At 44.0% G+C, this 17,398-nt stretch overlaps 1 protein-coding gene across 1 annotated transcript in view; it reads left to right on the plus strand.

Moving 5' to 3' along the window:
- The first annotated feature begins 10,275 nt into the window (after positions 1-10,275).
- LOC306776136 (pre-B-cell leukemia transcription factor 1-like) overlaps positions 10,276-17,398 on the plus strand; it is a 61,448-nt gene continuing 54,325 nt past the window's right edge. The window contains exons 1-2 of the mRNA XM_079266738.1: positions 10,276-10,702; positions 11,620-11,693. Coding sequence (XP_079122864.1) covers positions 10,515-10,702; positions 11,620-11,693 — 262 coding nt within the window. The 5' untranslated portion in view covers positions 10,276-10,514. The remainder of the gene's footprint in view (positions 10,703-11,619; positions 11,694-17,398) is intronic.

Below are 17,398 nucleotides of genomic sequence, written 5' to 3' on the forward strand. Positions count from 1 at the left end.
TTTGTGCTGCCTGTCATTATTATACACATGTCGGCTGGTGTAAATGAATTGGATGGATGGCCCTTTTTTTGGAACGCTGATTAAAGGAAAGGGGTTACCTTTTCTGAGCTTACGCATTTTCCAAGAAACACACTGATATTAAACAGTTCTCTATGGTCCTTATGTGCAGTGTATTATATTGCTCTGGTTTTATGTAGTGTACATCATTTGCATCACTATGAAGCTTAGGAATCTTCTGATGTTCATCAGTTGGAAGGATTTGGATTATTTTACTTCTTGTTGTCAGTGTTTTTGGAGAAATTATGAGCATTTGATATTTCATACCACCAAATATTGACTACTCGTGTTAAACAATGACTGAAAGGAATTTGTAGTAAATGTTACAAAAATAGGCAGCAGAAGAGAGAAAAAAGCAATAGACAGCAAATACAGCACCATGCAAATTCCACAATTTACAGATATTGTATTTGTATGTTATTCATAGGAGTTTGCCCGCTGGCAACTTCACAAGCTTTAAGTCTTCTACAATATGCCGGGCCTCCTCAAAGGGCATATTAGTGTTTGCTGTTGCATATTAATTTTGCATTCAGAGTGACTGACTGGATACAACCCACCGTGCTCCTTTATGCCTTCTTCTCTCGCCCTGAAGGGGTAATATCGCAGGATTATGAGCCCTGTGTGTTATATATACATCCCCCTCTTTTTACTCCTTTTTATCTCAAGCAATTATGTCTTTCACCCCATCAATCTGTCACTCAACATCCACTTATATACCCACCACATTGTTTTGCTGGGAGACTCGTCTGTTCATTCACTGCTAAAGACTTGACTTATTGATCTGTCTTCATTTGATCTCCTGTACATAATCAGCTGTGGTTTGAAGCCACTGGAAACTCAAATCTACAATAGCCTTCCAACTATGTAATTTAGGGGCCTATGTACATAATAGTAAGCATCTAAAAAGTATTAGAAATGAGTTTTAATCCATAATTGAAATATTTACATTTTAAGATTCTGTAAATTTTCCTGATATTGAGTTTTGATTGGGTAAGGTAATGCTTGTACAATTTATTGCGAAATTAATTAATTCCACAAGCCAATTGTCAAAAATGACGTCAGTTGTCCCCAACTCGACTCTACGTAGCCTTTTGCAGTTAGCCAGCTAGCGAAATATTGGTTACACTAAAAACTGTCTTTTTACTGAAACAATGATCTTTTCTTTCCAAAACATGAAGTACTTTAGTTGTCCAAACTTAAGTTGTTGCCCTGATGGAGGTGCATAATTCCAATACATAATGTGTCACCTCCTCGTAATGCAGTGTTGAGAGGTTGTGATCATTGCACGCATTTCTGTGAGATTGAGTCGGACCTGCCACGCCTACACAAAATGAGTTGTTTTTGTAAACTCGGTTTATGTTTGTTTTTATGATTTTTGTGGATGCCGCCTGAGACACTTAAATATGCATTTTTACAATTGCAAGAGGACATTTCCAGTGGCTTTAAGTGTAAGTTGGTAAGAGTGAAATCAGATCACCTGTGGTACACTGCTGAAAGAGCAAAGCGACGCATTTCCTTTGTCGCTATTAGCCGAAAGCTACATTCAGCATTTACATCGTTCTCAACAGTCTCATTGAAGAGTTATTTTTTGCCATGTTGACGTGTCTCCATATGGCTGTACAGGTGTGAGGGGAGAATATGTGAGGAATCTATCACTACTGTACTGCAGCGGCGCCAGTTATTTTTGTTTGTCCCATCCTCTTTGGTGGAACATGAGGGGCTCAGGGAGCGCGCTGAGCGGAAAATGTGCGAGAAGAGGATCAATGGAAAAGAGGCATAAAACGTGCGTGTGCATAAAAGAAGACAAACCGCAAACAACAAATAAAACCCCTACACACCTACACATCACAGGCACACGCGCGCATGCAAACATTATAAATACACAGCATAAGCCCAGGTGGATTTGGTGCAAGCTGTTTTCACTGGCAGCAACCTCCCCCTCCCCACCACCCCCCCCCCACACCACCCCCCACCCCCCCTCCGCATCCCCATCCCAGCCCTGTTCAGCAAAGCTGTCACAGCGGCAGCACTCATAATGAAGGGTAAAATATTTTATTCAGATTTATTAATTTGAAAATGAAGCATGCCTGTCGACAGAGGGACAGTTCTTCTCAATCTGTCAACGCGGAGCCACTCGGCGCTGACACCAGGATTCATTTGTCTTGTCGGCTCTGACAGTCGGATTCTCCCAGTGCTCCACGGAGAGGGATCGCCCAGGGATTTTTTGAGCTGGATAAAACACATTCCGACAAGGAACAGCCTCTTTATTAATGCAAATTAGGCCAGAAAAATTCCAGCAACAGCTACTTGGCTCCAGAGCCCTGGCTCGATTCTCTGTTATTTTTGGAGGGGGTGGGGAGTGGGGAGTGGGGGGGGGGGAGGGGTTGTGTTAATAAAAGCAGCCTCGGAGTGTTTGTGAGAATAGGGCCTTCAGGAGGACCTGTCACACCGCAGCTGTGACACTATCCACACACATGGGACCTAGACCACATTTTCGGAGCCTTTCCTGCACTTTTAGGTCTCCTCTCCAGGTATAATATCCCATGTCACAAAAGAAAAGATTATTTCTTACATTCAAACTCTGGCTTTTGAAAGAAAATACCAGAGCCAGCAGATTAAAATCCTCACATATGGGTTAGAGTTTTATATTCTCTCACAGTATGCACTCAAGCATTAATTAGCTATTGAATAGCTGTTAACCATGTTAGTCAGACCTACTGCCCTCCTTTTTTCCATTTGTCTTTGCATTTGGATTTATAGATTTTCTTATTTTTTCCCCCTTTGCGTCTCTGTGTGTCTATTTAGACCAGAGGCCAGGAGACTCACGAACTGTGGCTGACTTGCATTTGCCTGGATGAGTGCAGGCGAGTTGTTGTTTTATTTCGCCGAGAGTCCTTTGACATTTATCTCTCTTCACCTGCTCTGTGATGGTGATGCCAAGTGACAGGCTCTCTTCTCTCTCTTCCTTCTCCGTCTTTCTGTCCGTCTTTCCTCCCCCTCGCTCCGTTCTCGCCCTCGCCCTTCTTTTTCTCTCCTCGCTGAACCTTCAGATCTGTGCATCCCTAACCCTGGTCACTGTTGGCACCGCACAGTCAAATTAAAGCCGGGGTGCTGCGGCACCCTTAAAAAGGAAACGCTGTCAGTCGGAGGCATTTGATGGGAGACAGCACGAGATTGGACGGCGAGGGTGAAGACATGCGGGATGGAAGTGCTCCCCCAATAATGTTCCTTTCCAATCCTTAAATTAATGAAACGGACATGGTAGGGAAGGAACACGTGCTGCCACTGTATCTCCACTGTAACGCTCAGCTTAGTTAATTGCTTATCCTCTGGAACAAGCTAGCGGTTGTTTTTCAGTCGAGCAGACCGGAGACATCACTTATCCAGAGTCCTCCCACTGTCAATACACGGTATCAGAGAAGGGCTTTTCTCCGGCCCCCTGCAGAGTGGGTTTACTCTTGCTGGACGATAGATGTAGCCCATATGTAACCACCGCAGACTGAAGCTATTTCTGAGAGGCAACATTGCAGTGCGTGCTGCTGCTAAAAAACAAATTGAAATAAAATGTCAGGGAAAGAGGTGGCCTTTCCAATTTGTTTTGATCCCGCGCATTGGACAGCTCTTATGGGAAAAGTCACCTTAATTGCAATTGGCTTCAATACTTGACCTCACCATCAGTTCACTAACCCGGCAATAAAAGAAGCCCTCATTCTGCCAGAACTGCACCCGGTCTGCCCATTTGAAAACCATCTCACTTCCACGGCCCCGTTTCCCCCCCCAGAGCAAACGCCAGTGCAAGCCACCCACTTTATCAATTGCCTTCATAATTTTAAAAGCCTTTTTTATGTTGTTGTTTTTCTCTCATATAGTAAATGGAGCCATAATTTAATATTTTAATGCATGTTAATGTGTTGTTTAACCTTCTAGCAACAATCAGGCGTCTCTAAAAGGTTAACCTTGAACGTGAGCCAGTGCAGACAGCAGCACAATAACGCGTCAATCTTTGAAAAACATCTCTGTCTAATGGATTAGTGGTTGATTGCACAGCCCCATCTCGAGGTAGATGCCGTATATATTGGATAGGCATTAAAACAAGCATTTCTCAATTTTCTCGCTGCCGGCCCTCAGGGTCAATGGATCGCTGGGGCAACAAAACGCTGAGTCAACGCTTGCCTCTTAATTTATCTTGGGGTTTGATTATAGCTTCGCTGAAGTCCCCAGCAGCCCAGCAGCACAAACATTAAACAGGTTGGATTTAAAAGACAGAGGACAGGTCTCTTCAAAGTTCAGTAAAGAGATCTTTTCCCTTTTATAATAGCTCATTGGTGAGAGTAGGAGGTGTGGTGAAAACACGTCAGCCTTGCACTGACATGAGGGGTAAACAATATTGTAAGAAAATGACAGGTGACTAAAAAAAAAGAAAAAAAGTGAATGAGAGAGAGGGCATGCAGCCACTGGTGTGTGAAGGGTAACTACACCGTCAGTAACCTTTATGTGATGGGTTGACACTGTATCTATCACATTAAGGATTGGTCAGGTGGAAAAGCACTGGTCGGGCAAATGCGCGAGTCAATGCATTGTATTTCTAATTATGCTGTTTGAGGCAGTTCAAGGCCTTAGCATGCTTCAAAGGAAGCGCTCGTCAGATCATCTCGGAGTGAGAAAGCCCGTTCCTCAACTTCCGTAACTTTACAAAACGGACAATCCAACAATCCCGCTCGCTAATTGCAGCGACGGGCCAATTGTGTGCAGGTGTGGCTTGGACTTCCTCCAAAGCTCTCTGTTTTCATTCTTCACACGACTACTGTATAAGGGCATCGCCACAAATTTTTCAAAACGAGCCCCATCGTGTTGACACCACACAGGTATGTATGAATGCCTTAAGAAATGGTCTCACGTCAGACGAAGAAGTTCGGTTGAAGCATACCGAGACCTTTTAGTCTTCCCCGTGTAGAGGAGCGTTATAGCTTCACCATGAAGTAAAGCCAATTCACATGAGTCTTGATCCCCTGATTTTGCTTTTTTTCTTTTCTTTGCAAATGATGATTTGATCACAGTGTTGGGGAAGCCACTTGAAAAATGGAATCAATTACTGATTACGATAACATTGTTAGTCACGTCACTTTCGGTACTGGGTAGAAATAGAAAACTAGTTTGTGGCAATAGTATGACATTTAGGGAACTTAACTTATTTACTTTGTTGCTGAGAGTTAGGTGAGGGGATCCATACCAACCTCATGTATGTTAGCTTAGCTTAGCACAAAGACTGGTTACAAAATCTGACCACCAGCACCACTAAAACTTAACTAACATGTGTCTAATTTGTTTCATGCATATGTAAAGTGTAAACATGACACGTTGTGGTTTTACTGGGGGTTAAGTGCAGGACAATTTCTTAGTGTCGCCACCGATTGCCTGGCAACGTCACAGGTATATTTCCCAACCATTACTAGGACTAATAACTGTAATGTAATCACCGAATTTGAAGTTGTAATCCCGGTTTACACTACTCATCAGTAAATAAAGCTAATCACAGTACATAGTATATAAGACAGCAACGTAGTAGCTCTGCTTGTCACAGGGGGGCTTTATCTGTCTATCTGCTGGTTGTGTCCCAGGTTTCCTCAGTTTATCCACCCGTCCTCACATCTGTCTTTATCCTCGTTCTCTGAGATGCATGTGAGATGCTTGGGATACACTGCTGTGACAGTGGTTGAGCAATGGGCCTGTCTTGTTCTGGGGCCCCTGCTGAAGCACAGTTCCTCTTTGTTCTGTGATGTATTGATCCATTCAGACCTCCTCCCGAATCTACTCCGCTGGTGCTCGCTCTGCGCAAACCAGCTTGCGCCATGGATCTTCGTGTAACGCTCGCTCACGCGCAGCAGAAAGAAACAGAAACTTCACGAAACCCAGACTATTTTCTACTCCGCTGTAATGACTTAATGAGCAATTAAAATCCTGTACATTTTCATTTTTTTAAGCTGTCCAATATAAAGCCCAGAAACTTTTTGCTGTCCTTCCTTCAGGGATTATTTGGCGAGGTCCAAGTCATCAGCTTCCACTGCATATTCTGACATGAAAAAGAAGTCCCCTCCTGCCTTTTCATAGGCTTCTGCTGTCACTGCTGCACATATATCCTGTGTTGTATATGTTCAAAAACAGAGTGGACATGGAGCTCCGTGCATTTGTTACTCAGTCCAAACGCATTAGAATCAAAGCGAGGGTTATGTGTGTGAATCCGTTCCATTAGCGCTGCCTCCACACAGACCAGAAGCCGTGCAGGATGAAAGGGAGGATTTATCTGCCCGAGCTCATCACATGGTGTGACCCGGGGCCTGGAGTAGAAAGGTCTCTCTCTCTCTCTCAGGTGCCATGGAAACCAGCCCACCACTGGCTGCTTGTCCCGCCGTCCTCCAGTCGCCCTCTGTGCTTTTCCTGTAAGGATATCTGGCCAATGCTCTGAGGAGGATTCCTAGCCCTGTTGAGTGTCTGAGTTCGTTCTCAAAGACATTATAACAAAAATGTGGGAACTTGTGCTTCTATTGGTGTGTTACAGTACTGAAATCTCAAGTAGGATGTTCCTTAAGACACTGCTAGCGTATTGTGCCACTGTGCACAGTTACATGACAACACATTTTTTTTGTGATGGCTCTCTCAGTCTCCTCTCTCTCTCAAATAGGGAACCCACGGAATGTTTGGTTCTTCTGTAAAACCACAATCCGTGTCTGGAGGGCCAAACGTGACACCGATTAAACAAATAAAGTTAGAAAAAAATGAAGAAATACATAATGGAAGAAAGGCAAGTGGGATGAATTGGCAACACTAAATTACCCGTACGTGTGAAAATGTTTATCTTTGTTTAGTACCCAATCGTAGACTGTATAATAAGTGGACGTAGTCCCTTAAACGCCAGCCACTGGTTTGTGGACTACTGTTTTGACGCCTCAAGTTCAGCCTTTCAGCAGTCGCCATTTTGGTTTTTGGACGTCGTTGCCATCTTGGCTTTTTACAACCAGAAGTGACAAAAGAGGGTGGAGCTAAGTACAACCAAACGCTGAATAAGATCATTTTCTAGGCGACCAAAAAGGTTACAATTTACTTTCATGAACTTAAAAACAAACTGTGAAATGATGAAAGAAAACTCAGACAACTCCCAGAGCCACGCCCGAGCACTTACCCTGCTTCATCGTCTATTTTACCCTCAATGGGACCATCAGTTTGATAATTACCATCATGTATTGAAGAAGACTTTAAACTAGCGATTGAGACCATAAACTCACGTTTACAATGTTTATTGAGGTAATAATTCAAGAGAGAAGTAGAGTCGTTTTCTCATAGACTTCCATACAATCAGACTTCTTTTTGCCACCAGAGCTGACCATTAGAAATAACGCAAGTTTATGGCACTTACGCAATTGGCTTCACCCTTCAGACCCGGACCGCCCGGCTAATCACAGATCAGCTCAAATCCATCAGGATCAAATCCTAACATGGAGGCAATAAATAATATCCTGTTGAATTAATATGTTTGTAGATTTTCTGAAGTCAGTTTCCTGGAAGGTTTTGTCCACTGCACAGTGTCAGTGCTCTGGTAGATCTACAGTCCAAAGCTGCTGTTCTGTCCTACACCTGGGCGTTATATTTGCCACTGCTGTTCAAGTCTGCCTTTGTTACTTTTAATAACTGTGACTGTATCACAGAATCCTCCTAATGTGGACGGTACCCTGGCATGGGGAATTGCTGCACTCAGCACTACACTCCATAATACATCGCTTACGTCTCCGCTGCCTATTAAGCGTTTTACAGGACCTCTAGAAGCATTTCCTGTTTCATCACTAGTGAGTGGCTGATCATACATCAGCCTGGCAATGAATGGATGGAGATCACTGCCAGCTCTGTGATTTGTTTGCCTTGCCATGTAGCCTGAAAGTACCAGCATATATTTAGATTTCTAAATGCCCCGCTAACATAACTTAGCAGATGTTGGGGAGTCATATGGATGTTGGTGTAACAGAGACCCCCTCAGGTATTCTCATTATTCTACAACTGAGCAGATGGCAGGGAAACTTACCACACTTACCATTTCCCATCATACATATTCTGCTTCCAATTTACATCGGCTTCACAGGAGCTCCTACAGGGAAAGTACCTAGCTCCAGGATTGCACTACAGCTCCACCTGAGGCTTAGGAAGACAGTCTGAGATGTCACTGCCACTACGCCTCAAACTCAAATATGCTAATAGTTGTACAGAGGAATTCCGATGGGTGCATCCCAGTTGTATATTTTGAATTGCAGCTCGATGATTTTTAAATAGATAAATATAAATCAGGACATGTTTTTACTATGAAACAGCCTTATAAGATGGTGAACTAGCGTTTTTATTGTATTCTGGAGTCTTTACAGCCTGTCACTTATCAGGACCTCAAGTTTCAGAACTAATACCTTTCGAAACCTTTCAAACTCAAATTAGGAAACATCATTTTAGCATCTACAGACCCTGAAAACCTATTTTCTGAACCAGCTTCTTACTAAGTCTGTGTAGCACTACGGAGCCATGTTTTTACTCTTTTACTCGTGGCTCCATGTTTTATTTGTTGTGATGCATGAGCAGAACCAAATAGGTGATGAGATACATTATGTCCCTACCATAGAGCACAACTGTGAAAACCACGCCCACCGAGGGAAAGTCAATAAGCGCCACAATATGCAACCAAGGGATGAAACGCGAACAAAATATCTGAAGCTAGCTAAAAACGTTACATATCAGCATGACAAATGGTGATTTTAGCTCCCCGTGTCTATCAGGGGAGCAGTTGATAACTAAAATGTTGACGGGATGGACAATCTAGCTGCTAAGCAAGCTAATGTTAGCTATGTGTTAGCATGGCGACTAACTCATAGCAGGGAAAATGAGGTCGCAGGTCGCAGTCATCGGCACATTTAATGCTGTTTTTCAGCTGCTCACACTAAAACACTGTGGCACTCTTAAGCGTTCACATACCTTCCTCATTATGTGAGTCACACATGTGTATACACACAGGCTGATGATTTGCACAGCACACTGTTCATTCCACACTGGAGTTTGGTTTTTAGTTGTTTTCTCTTTGTTGCCCCTCCTCCTCGTCTCTTCCCTCTGAATGGCTCTCGGTGGCGGAGGGGAGCAGCGGCAGTGAGGCAGCACTGGGCCTGACGGGCACTTTTCAGCCTGGCCAGACACACTCGGGCCTTGCTGCTTGGCTGCGCAACATGGGTCACCGCCTTACATTAGGAGGACCCTGCCAAAGTCAGCCAAGCGGAGCCCTGCAACATACCTGAAAACGAAGGAACAAAGTCGAGGCTCCGCTGCGACGAAAACAAGCGTGTTTGACCGAAATAATGTGATGTCACATCAAAAAAAAAGAAGAAAGAAATATGAATATCTCAAACATAAGCTGTCTCATCGGTGGATGGATTTTTCCAGCCATAAATCTCCAATCACATTACCTCTCTGCTAATTATAACAGATGAAAAGCGCTGGCCGGTGGTTTTGATTGGTGTGCCTTGTGTCTTGGCACAGCCTGGGAATAAAATCGTCTCCTGTGGAGCCCTTGGGTGCTCCCGCTGAGGTCACGAGGGGAGACTTAAAGCAGACCATATGTGTCAGTCGCTGTTATTTATTTGGAGTTCAGGCTCCATTCATCACCCTGCTGCCACTCCGAACCGTCTCCCCTAGCATGAGGAAGGCAGCGGCCACATCTCCTCCCCGCTTCTCCCCCTTGCATCCCACCTCCACAGTCCAATGATCGACGTTGCGAGAGAGGCACCTCAAGGTGGGGCTAAACGGTCTTATATTCCCAATCATGTCGCGTGGGCGGAGTCCGACTCTCGTGCTCATTGCTTACGCTGCTGCCTGCCCAGCCTGTACTGTATATGACGAGGGGGATGTGAGTGAGTGAAATCAATCCACACTTCTTATTTGTCACAGACACTTTTTTTGTGGCTAATTTGGCAGGAAGAGTGGAGGGGGGTGGTTTTGGATCAGTACGCCACATTACAGGAAAACGTGCCCTAGTTCGTGTCAGTAGTAGAAATCAGCAGTCTCTCTCTCTCTCTCTCTCTCTCGCTCGCGCGCGCGCTCTCTCTCTCGCTCTCTCTCTTTTCTTTTACGCACGCCGTACTCCAGTGAAGGCAGTGGCAGTTCAGATCAGATTTCACATTGAACTCCGACCAGCTGAGAGAGAGACAGCCAGAGAGCAGAGGAGGACTCGTGTCTCCGCTTTCCTCTCCGATACCCCCGCCAGAAAAAGAAGCCCCAGCGAGGAGACGGCCGGGTGCGCGGCGCAGATATTAAAAAAACACCACCGGGATTTTTTTTTTCTTCTTCTTCTTATATGTATTTTTGCAGGATTTCAGCAGCGAGAGCGCCACAGAGAATTAGATAGAGAAGCAGAAGCAGAAGAAGAAGGAGAAGAAGAGATGGACGAGCAGACGAGGTTGATGCACTCTCACACGGGGGTAGGCATGGCAGGGCACCCCGGCCTGCCGCCGCATATGCAGGAGGGCAACGGAGGGACGGACGGCGACGGAAGAAAACAGGACATTGGAGACATTTTACAGCAAATCATGACCATCACGGATCAGAGTCTGGACGAAGCTCAAGCCAGGTAAAGATTCTTCTCCTGTCTACTGGAGGCGGCGGCGGCGGCGGCGGCAAAACTAGACACGCGCTACAAAAAGGGAAAATTTAAAGAAAAATGTGGATTGCTAAATTTACAATACAGCGCGGTGAAGATGGGACTTTAAATGTGAGGGCTTTTTTTGAGCACAGCCGTGTGCAAAAGCCGATATAAAACAACGATGGCATGCCTGTAAAATTGGCTTCACATTTCAATAAGTCACTGCCGAAGGAGAAAACAAAAGTGTATGAATTCCATTACTGTGACATTCCAACGGTTCGCCCACGGAGAGTATTTATTTCCTTTTTTCTAAAGCGCTTTACACCTTAGTCAAGGTGCGTTCACGAGACCCAAAATATTACGGCTAATAATTTATTTTTGAAATGTAATGACCGACTAGCAGTTTAAAGTGTCTCACAGCTCGTTCACAGCGCGGCGAGCAGATGTAACTTTCTAACTTGTGATACACATTTCATCCATTTTGTGTCATTCACTTTAAATTAAGCGAGGACCCAAAGTTACGCATTTCAAATGTTTTGTTTTATTGACAAAAGCTGGTCAGAAAAAAAACAATATATGAATTGTATAATTTTATAATAACAGAACAACAGACGAAGCTAAATAAAATGCTGCACCAGTTACTTTGCACATGTGTACAAAGTAACACATGTGCTACTTTGTACACATAGAGTACCATATAAAGTTGCTGTTAATCTGAAGTCTGAAGAATAGCTGTGTTATTTGGGCCTGTAATTGTACTCTAGCATTTATCCGAAAGGTTAAAAAAAATAAAATAGAAATGAAAGTATAGGCAGCCTCGTTGTCCAATAATGTCGAGGATGAATAGGTGTTAGATGTAATACATGTTTCTGTGGTTTGATTCTGAAGCCACTTCTCTGTTTCAGGAAACACGCTCTCAACTGTCACAGAATGAAGCCAGCTCTTTTCAATGTCTTGTGTGAAATCAAAGAAAAAACAGGTACGTTCACGTTAAGTCTGCACCACGAGCAGGGGAAGCGAAACACTGCACCGCTGTTGTCCACACACTCTCCCACAACTGCTCCAGGTCTCCCCAACCACCTCAAAAGAATACAGTATTTGTTCACTAATGGAGCATGTGGCTCGCATGAAAACAAAAAAAGAAACACCAGAGAGGCACCAGCTCTTGTGAGGGCTATTTTATCATCGACGTGTAATGTGCTATTCAAACTCCGATTCACAAAAGGAGAACCCTGATGTTGGACACACAACACAACACAATTGGCCATATACATTTCACTGACATGTAAGACATGTGTTTCCTCCTGTAGCTATAAAGTCTGCATGTTTTTAACTCTTTCACAATGGGATCTGTGGACAATTACCTCGAGCAGGCCTTATCAATTATGGTGTCAAAATATGAATGAGGAGGGTTTTTTTGGGGGGAGGGGTTGGTTTTAAAAAAAATGTTTTATTGTGGAATAATAGAGAGTATTGAGCAAAATTGTCACAAGCGCGTTGATGTCTCCCCTCGCGAATTAACTGTCAAGTCTGGTGAAAACGTCTCTTTCCATTCTGTATTGTGCCTCTCTCTATTAAAGCAGTTGTGAGAGAGCGTGTCTGCAGAATAATTGCTCGGGGAGAAATAACATGAGGCGTAAGTCATGTTTCCAAAAAATCAACACCCCCCCCCCCCCAACCCCTCCACGTGACATTTTTTAAAATTGCCACAGATGGAATTCGGTGCACCTCAGACCGACAGCGTGCCTCTCATCTTTTTTCATTTATTTCCCCAACGCTCTGCAGGACTCCTCAAAAAGTTGCACTGCTGAGAGATATTGAGTGGCCGCAGCGTGCCGCTTTGCTTGGGAAGGCAGCGCGTTCTGTGTGCGTTTCACACTCATTAGTGCATGAAATCAAGTGGAATGGATGGGAGGATGAGGAGGGGATTCTTCTCATTGTCTCCAGAGTTACACTTGACCTCTGCGGGGGTGGCGGAGGTTTTTCTCCTGTGTGATCACACACCTCGCCTGATGCTTTCATGGATGTTTTCATTGAGGTTTTGTTTTGTTTTCCATTGAAGCTCACCTCGCTGCCTAACCCGCAAGCCCCGGCAGTTTATGTTGAGTCGGCCTCTGCCTCGGGAGAGAGCAAGGGGGCCTTTTGAAGCCTGCTGGCTCGCTCCTCTGCTTTTTTTTTTTTTTGTGTGTTGTCTTGGTAGGTTTCTTTTGGAAGGGGAGTGACACAGTTATGCATAGTGTTTTACTCCCTGGCGCTTCTTGTGAGTTCATCCAAAGTTCGGCTCTGCCGAGAGTACAAAGTAGCTTGGACCTCTTCCTGCCTGCACAGCCATTCTTCTCCCTTTCAGCTTGGCAACCTATAAATACGAGGTGCAAGCTCGCTGGGAGCTCCACAGGAGATCTGGTGCTCGTCTTGTTTGTGTCGTCTTCCTTTTCATCCAGTCGGCTTTGTTCTAAGTTTTAGTGTGGAGCGCTTCACGGTGAATCACGGTTCAAACTGTTTTCTCTAATTCTGGTATAATTTTAAGATTTTTTTTTTTTAATATCGCTTCAAATGTACTGGTATTCTCAATAAGCCTTCTGCTAATCCTGCTGGAGGTTGATTTGCTATTATGGTATTAAAAATCACCACGAGTTCAGAGTCGTCATGCTCCAAACACAACTTAACCTTCGTCACTGTCAGTTTTAGTGTAAATAAAACAAGACCGAGTCTGTCGAAAAACATAATTTCACTCACACACTGGGGAGAGAGAAAAAAGAGCCTGGGTATGAATGTTGTGCTTTACTCTTGCTTCATCAGGTCCACTCATCAAATATAGAACATAGGCTTGATGATGAATTCCATTTTAATTTATTTATGTAGCGCTGAATCATAGCAGAGGTTATCTCAGGGCACTTTTAATTAATACGAATGGTATTTTACTCTCCTGGTTGAACTCAGAGTGTTGTGGAGTCCACTTCTGCTGGCGAAACCGTCCAGATTTGGACGTTTGCAGCACTGTTTTGCTCGTGTCTCAGTAAATCTCGCTGGTTCAATATGAACCGACTTTTCTCAAACGTTGCGAAGAGGTCGCAGCTTGTTGTTGCTCCCCCTTGTGGTTTGGTCTTCTTTGGTAATTGAATTTAAACATTTATTAAAGTTGCTGACGAGGGTTAAAAATAATGCTCGTGACCTATTTCAATTCTTTTTAGTTGTGCTTTTCACTTCAGTTGAAGTTTTGATGGTCAGATGGACAGCTGTGATGGTCGGAGGCCGTTTGACCTTTGCCATGTTGGGAAGTTAGTAGTATCATGGTATTTGTAGTTTTGAAGTTGGCAGTAGTGAAACAAGTAATTTGGTTTTCTTTCAACGGGAGGCTGAAAATGAAAGAATGCATGATGCAACTCTGTTTGTTTTTGTGTTATTGTCATTATTCCCTTAGTCTGGTGAAACTGATTGGAAACAAACCTTTCTCGCCTCCTCCTTTAACACTCTCCCAGTCCACCTCTAACATCGTTTCAGAGTGTGTATAGACCGGCCGAGTCCAGCGGCTTCAGCCTCTCCTCGGAGCTGCAGTTGGAAATTCTTTGTCCCGAGTACCACGAGAGCGCAGACCCCGGTGTGTGTGTGTGTAGCCACAGAGCCGCTGAATGCTTGTGTGTGTGTATATTTTCCGTCCCCGGAGCGGCTGACAGCACCTGCAGCACACAATGCCAGTCTTGATCTAGGGCCTGAACTTCTGACCTGCTCTGTGTATTTTTACCGGGCTCAAGTGAGGGACGGCCAACAGAAATATTGTGCAGCATAAACAAGCACAATGGTGCAGCAACACCAGAGAGGAAGGGACAAGGAAAACACACTTTAGTTAACCCACTGCTATTCTTTTTCTTCTTCTTCTTCTTCTTCTTGGACCGACATCGGCTTCGTCTTTACCCGGTTTCATTCCAGGCATATTTGGGTTGTCTTTTTTACTTCAAAGGAATACTGTTTTTCAGACACAGTGCATGAGTGTGTGTGTGTGTGTGTGTGTGTGTGTTGCATAGTACATTCCTAAGAAGAGACGAAGCATTAAATACACAAAGCATAATAATTATTGTGCTCATGTGCCCAAAATGTGGAGCAAAGGTTAAAAAAAAAAAAAGGTTCTCTCAGAGACTTTTCCAAATAAATAAATCCAAATAATGTGACGCGGCTGCCATCGGCCCATGAAACCGTATCCTTCCACTAACTGAAAGCAAGTTCAGCAAAGAGAGGCACAAAATCAAATATGACACGACTTAATCCAAGTTTTCTCTCTCTATCTGTAATCTATCCATCTGTCTGCGCAGATATCACAGATGGTTTGAAGGTGGACTGCTTTCTCTTGGTCTTCACCATCAGTTCTTTTTTTATGATTGATGAAAAGGCCTCTTTAGATAAGCAAATGCTCGACAAACTGATTTGGAAAATGAGCCGCCTTGACCTCTGTAAACACTTCACCAACATCATAAATCTCAAGCGGTGTCAAACAAAACCGCTCCTCGACTGAGCTGCTCAGTAAATGCTCCGCTCTGACTGGCTGGTTCATTTGGACTTGCTTTTTTCTTCTCCCTCTCAACCTCAACAAAAGGCCGGCTTCTCTCGCGGCCCCGTGTTTGTGTAGTGTAAGGTTTCCAGCCTCGGGGATCCTCCATTTATAAAAAATGACTCGCCGAGTGATGTAATGTTATTTTTTGAAGGGTGAAAACGGGGTGTTTTACAGAGGGCGGCAGAGTTCGTGTTTGACAGGGTGAAATGAGCCAGGAGTCTGGTTATGGACGGTGCATGGGAGCCCCCACCACATCGACTTGTCAGTCCATTCAGGTGCTTGGCATCTGCCTATTTGTATTACAGCCGCCACGTCACTGTGTAAACAGAGCAGCCTTCACAGGGGATCAGGTAGCGTTTCAGAAGTAGTGCGGTCTGGTGGTGTCGTGCTGAGACAATTAGTCCTTTTCATTGATTGCAAAAATGAATCTCTGACGATTTTGATCAGTAATTAACCGATTAGGTCACGATTAAATGAACACGCCAAACATTCTCTGGTTCCGGTTGTTGGCAGATTTTCTTTGCTTTGTATCATTTAAACTGAACGTCTTTAGGGTTTGGACTGTTAGTCGGACAAAACCAGGGCTGCAACTAAAAATGACTTTTGCTGACGCTTAATCAGGCTATTATATTCTGGATTTATCAGTTGATCTATAAAACCTTAAAATTGAAACCACGTTATCCGAGTTTCCAAGGTAACTTTGTCTTGTCTCTCCGATCAACAGTTTTGCTTTTTTTGAAAGTTTTGCTTTTAAAATGATGTAAACGATTACCGTAGTCACTTTTCTAAAGAAATGCTGATTTGGCGTCTTCCTATCGACTAATCAATGAACTGACCAACCGCTGCAGCTCTAGATGAGATGTTTGACGACTGTGGAAGTTTGTGATTGACGTTCACATTTTATACAGCGAGCAACTCATCAACTAATTGAAAAAAATAATATCAACAACAACTTTATTAAAAATGAAAAAAAGCATTGAAAGGACAGCAACTAACTTCTTTTTTCAGTCCCCATCAATCTGTCTATTATTCTGCGATGTGATGACAATTCATTTAGAACATCCGTCTTAAGTAGCATCTGTATTGGGAGCGTAAACCAGCAGATAGTAAAGGTGAATGTTGACTTGTCGGCATGTAGATGTGTGCTCTGAGGGGGGGGGGCGAGAAATGGCAAAATCGCCACCACAGCTGTTTCCGCAATCTCTCTGCTTAATCATCCACTGAGAGACAGAGAGAGAGAAGAAGACCTGAAGTGTAATTCTGCTCCGAGTTTGTAGACAACACGGAAAAATGTGTATTGATCAACCGGCATCGGGCACTTTTGCCTGCATTCGACGCAGAATCCTAATCACAGGATCATCAGTGAGTGACAGCGTCGTAAATGGCGCGTTAATACCATTACAGTATAGAACAATGTGCTTACATTATACATTATGCTAATTGTCAGTCGCCTAATTGATACGTGTTAATCATATTAAGGAGCTTAATTATAGGAATCTTACTGCGCCGCCATTTGTTAATTAACACTGACATCACACGTAGACGAGCAGAGCGGTGTGATTTCTCACCAAGAGAAGTTTCTCCACCCTGAAAGCCCCCTCTCACACTTTTTAACTGTTATAGTTCCTGAACTAGTGAATGTTTTTTTGTTTTTTGTTGTTGTATCCCTCTCCTGGCGGAAGGCCACTGGAATGCAGTTTGTAGGAAACGTTTTGCTAGTTGCAAAGACAACAGAACGGAGGCGAGATCCAAGTCGACGCGTTAAAGAGCCTCAGTCTTTTACGTGAGTGTGGACTCCTGCCCTCAACGCGCCGCTATCACATCACTGTTCTTCTATTCGGCTTGTTAGAGGCTCTCTTTGAAATCTCAGTCCCTGCGGGTTTGGCCCGCCTCTTTTGTTGTTGTTGTTGTTGTTGTTTTTTAAAATACAGGCCTTCTTAATACGTTACGAATTTAATCAAGTCTGCAAATTCGTTACGCACGTTAAATTGAACATGCAATGGCACATTTGGATGTGGTTGCCATACCAACTCCCCACCTACCCACCGCGACCCTCCCCCCCAGGAGTTCATTTTCCGTAATGTAGTGTTCGGAATCTCATTTCCTCCACTTTTCTACCCCCCCCACCCACACACACA

The sequence above is a fragment of the Melanostigma gelatinosum genome (assembly GCF_949748355.1).
Source record: "Melanostigma gelatinosum genome assembly, chromosome: 4".
Classification (NCBI taxonomy): Eukaryota; Metazoa; Chordata; class Actinopteri; order Perciformes; family Zoarcidae; genus Melanostigma; species Melanostigma gelatinosum.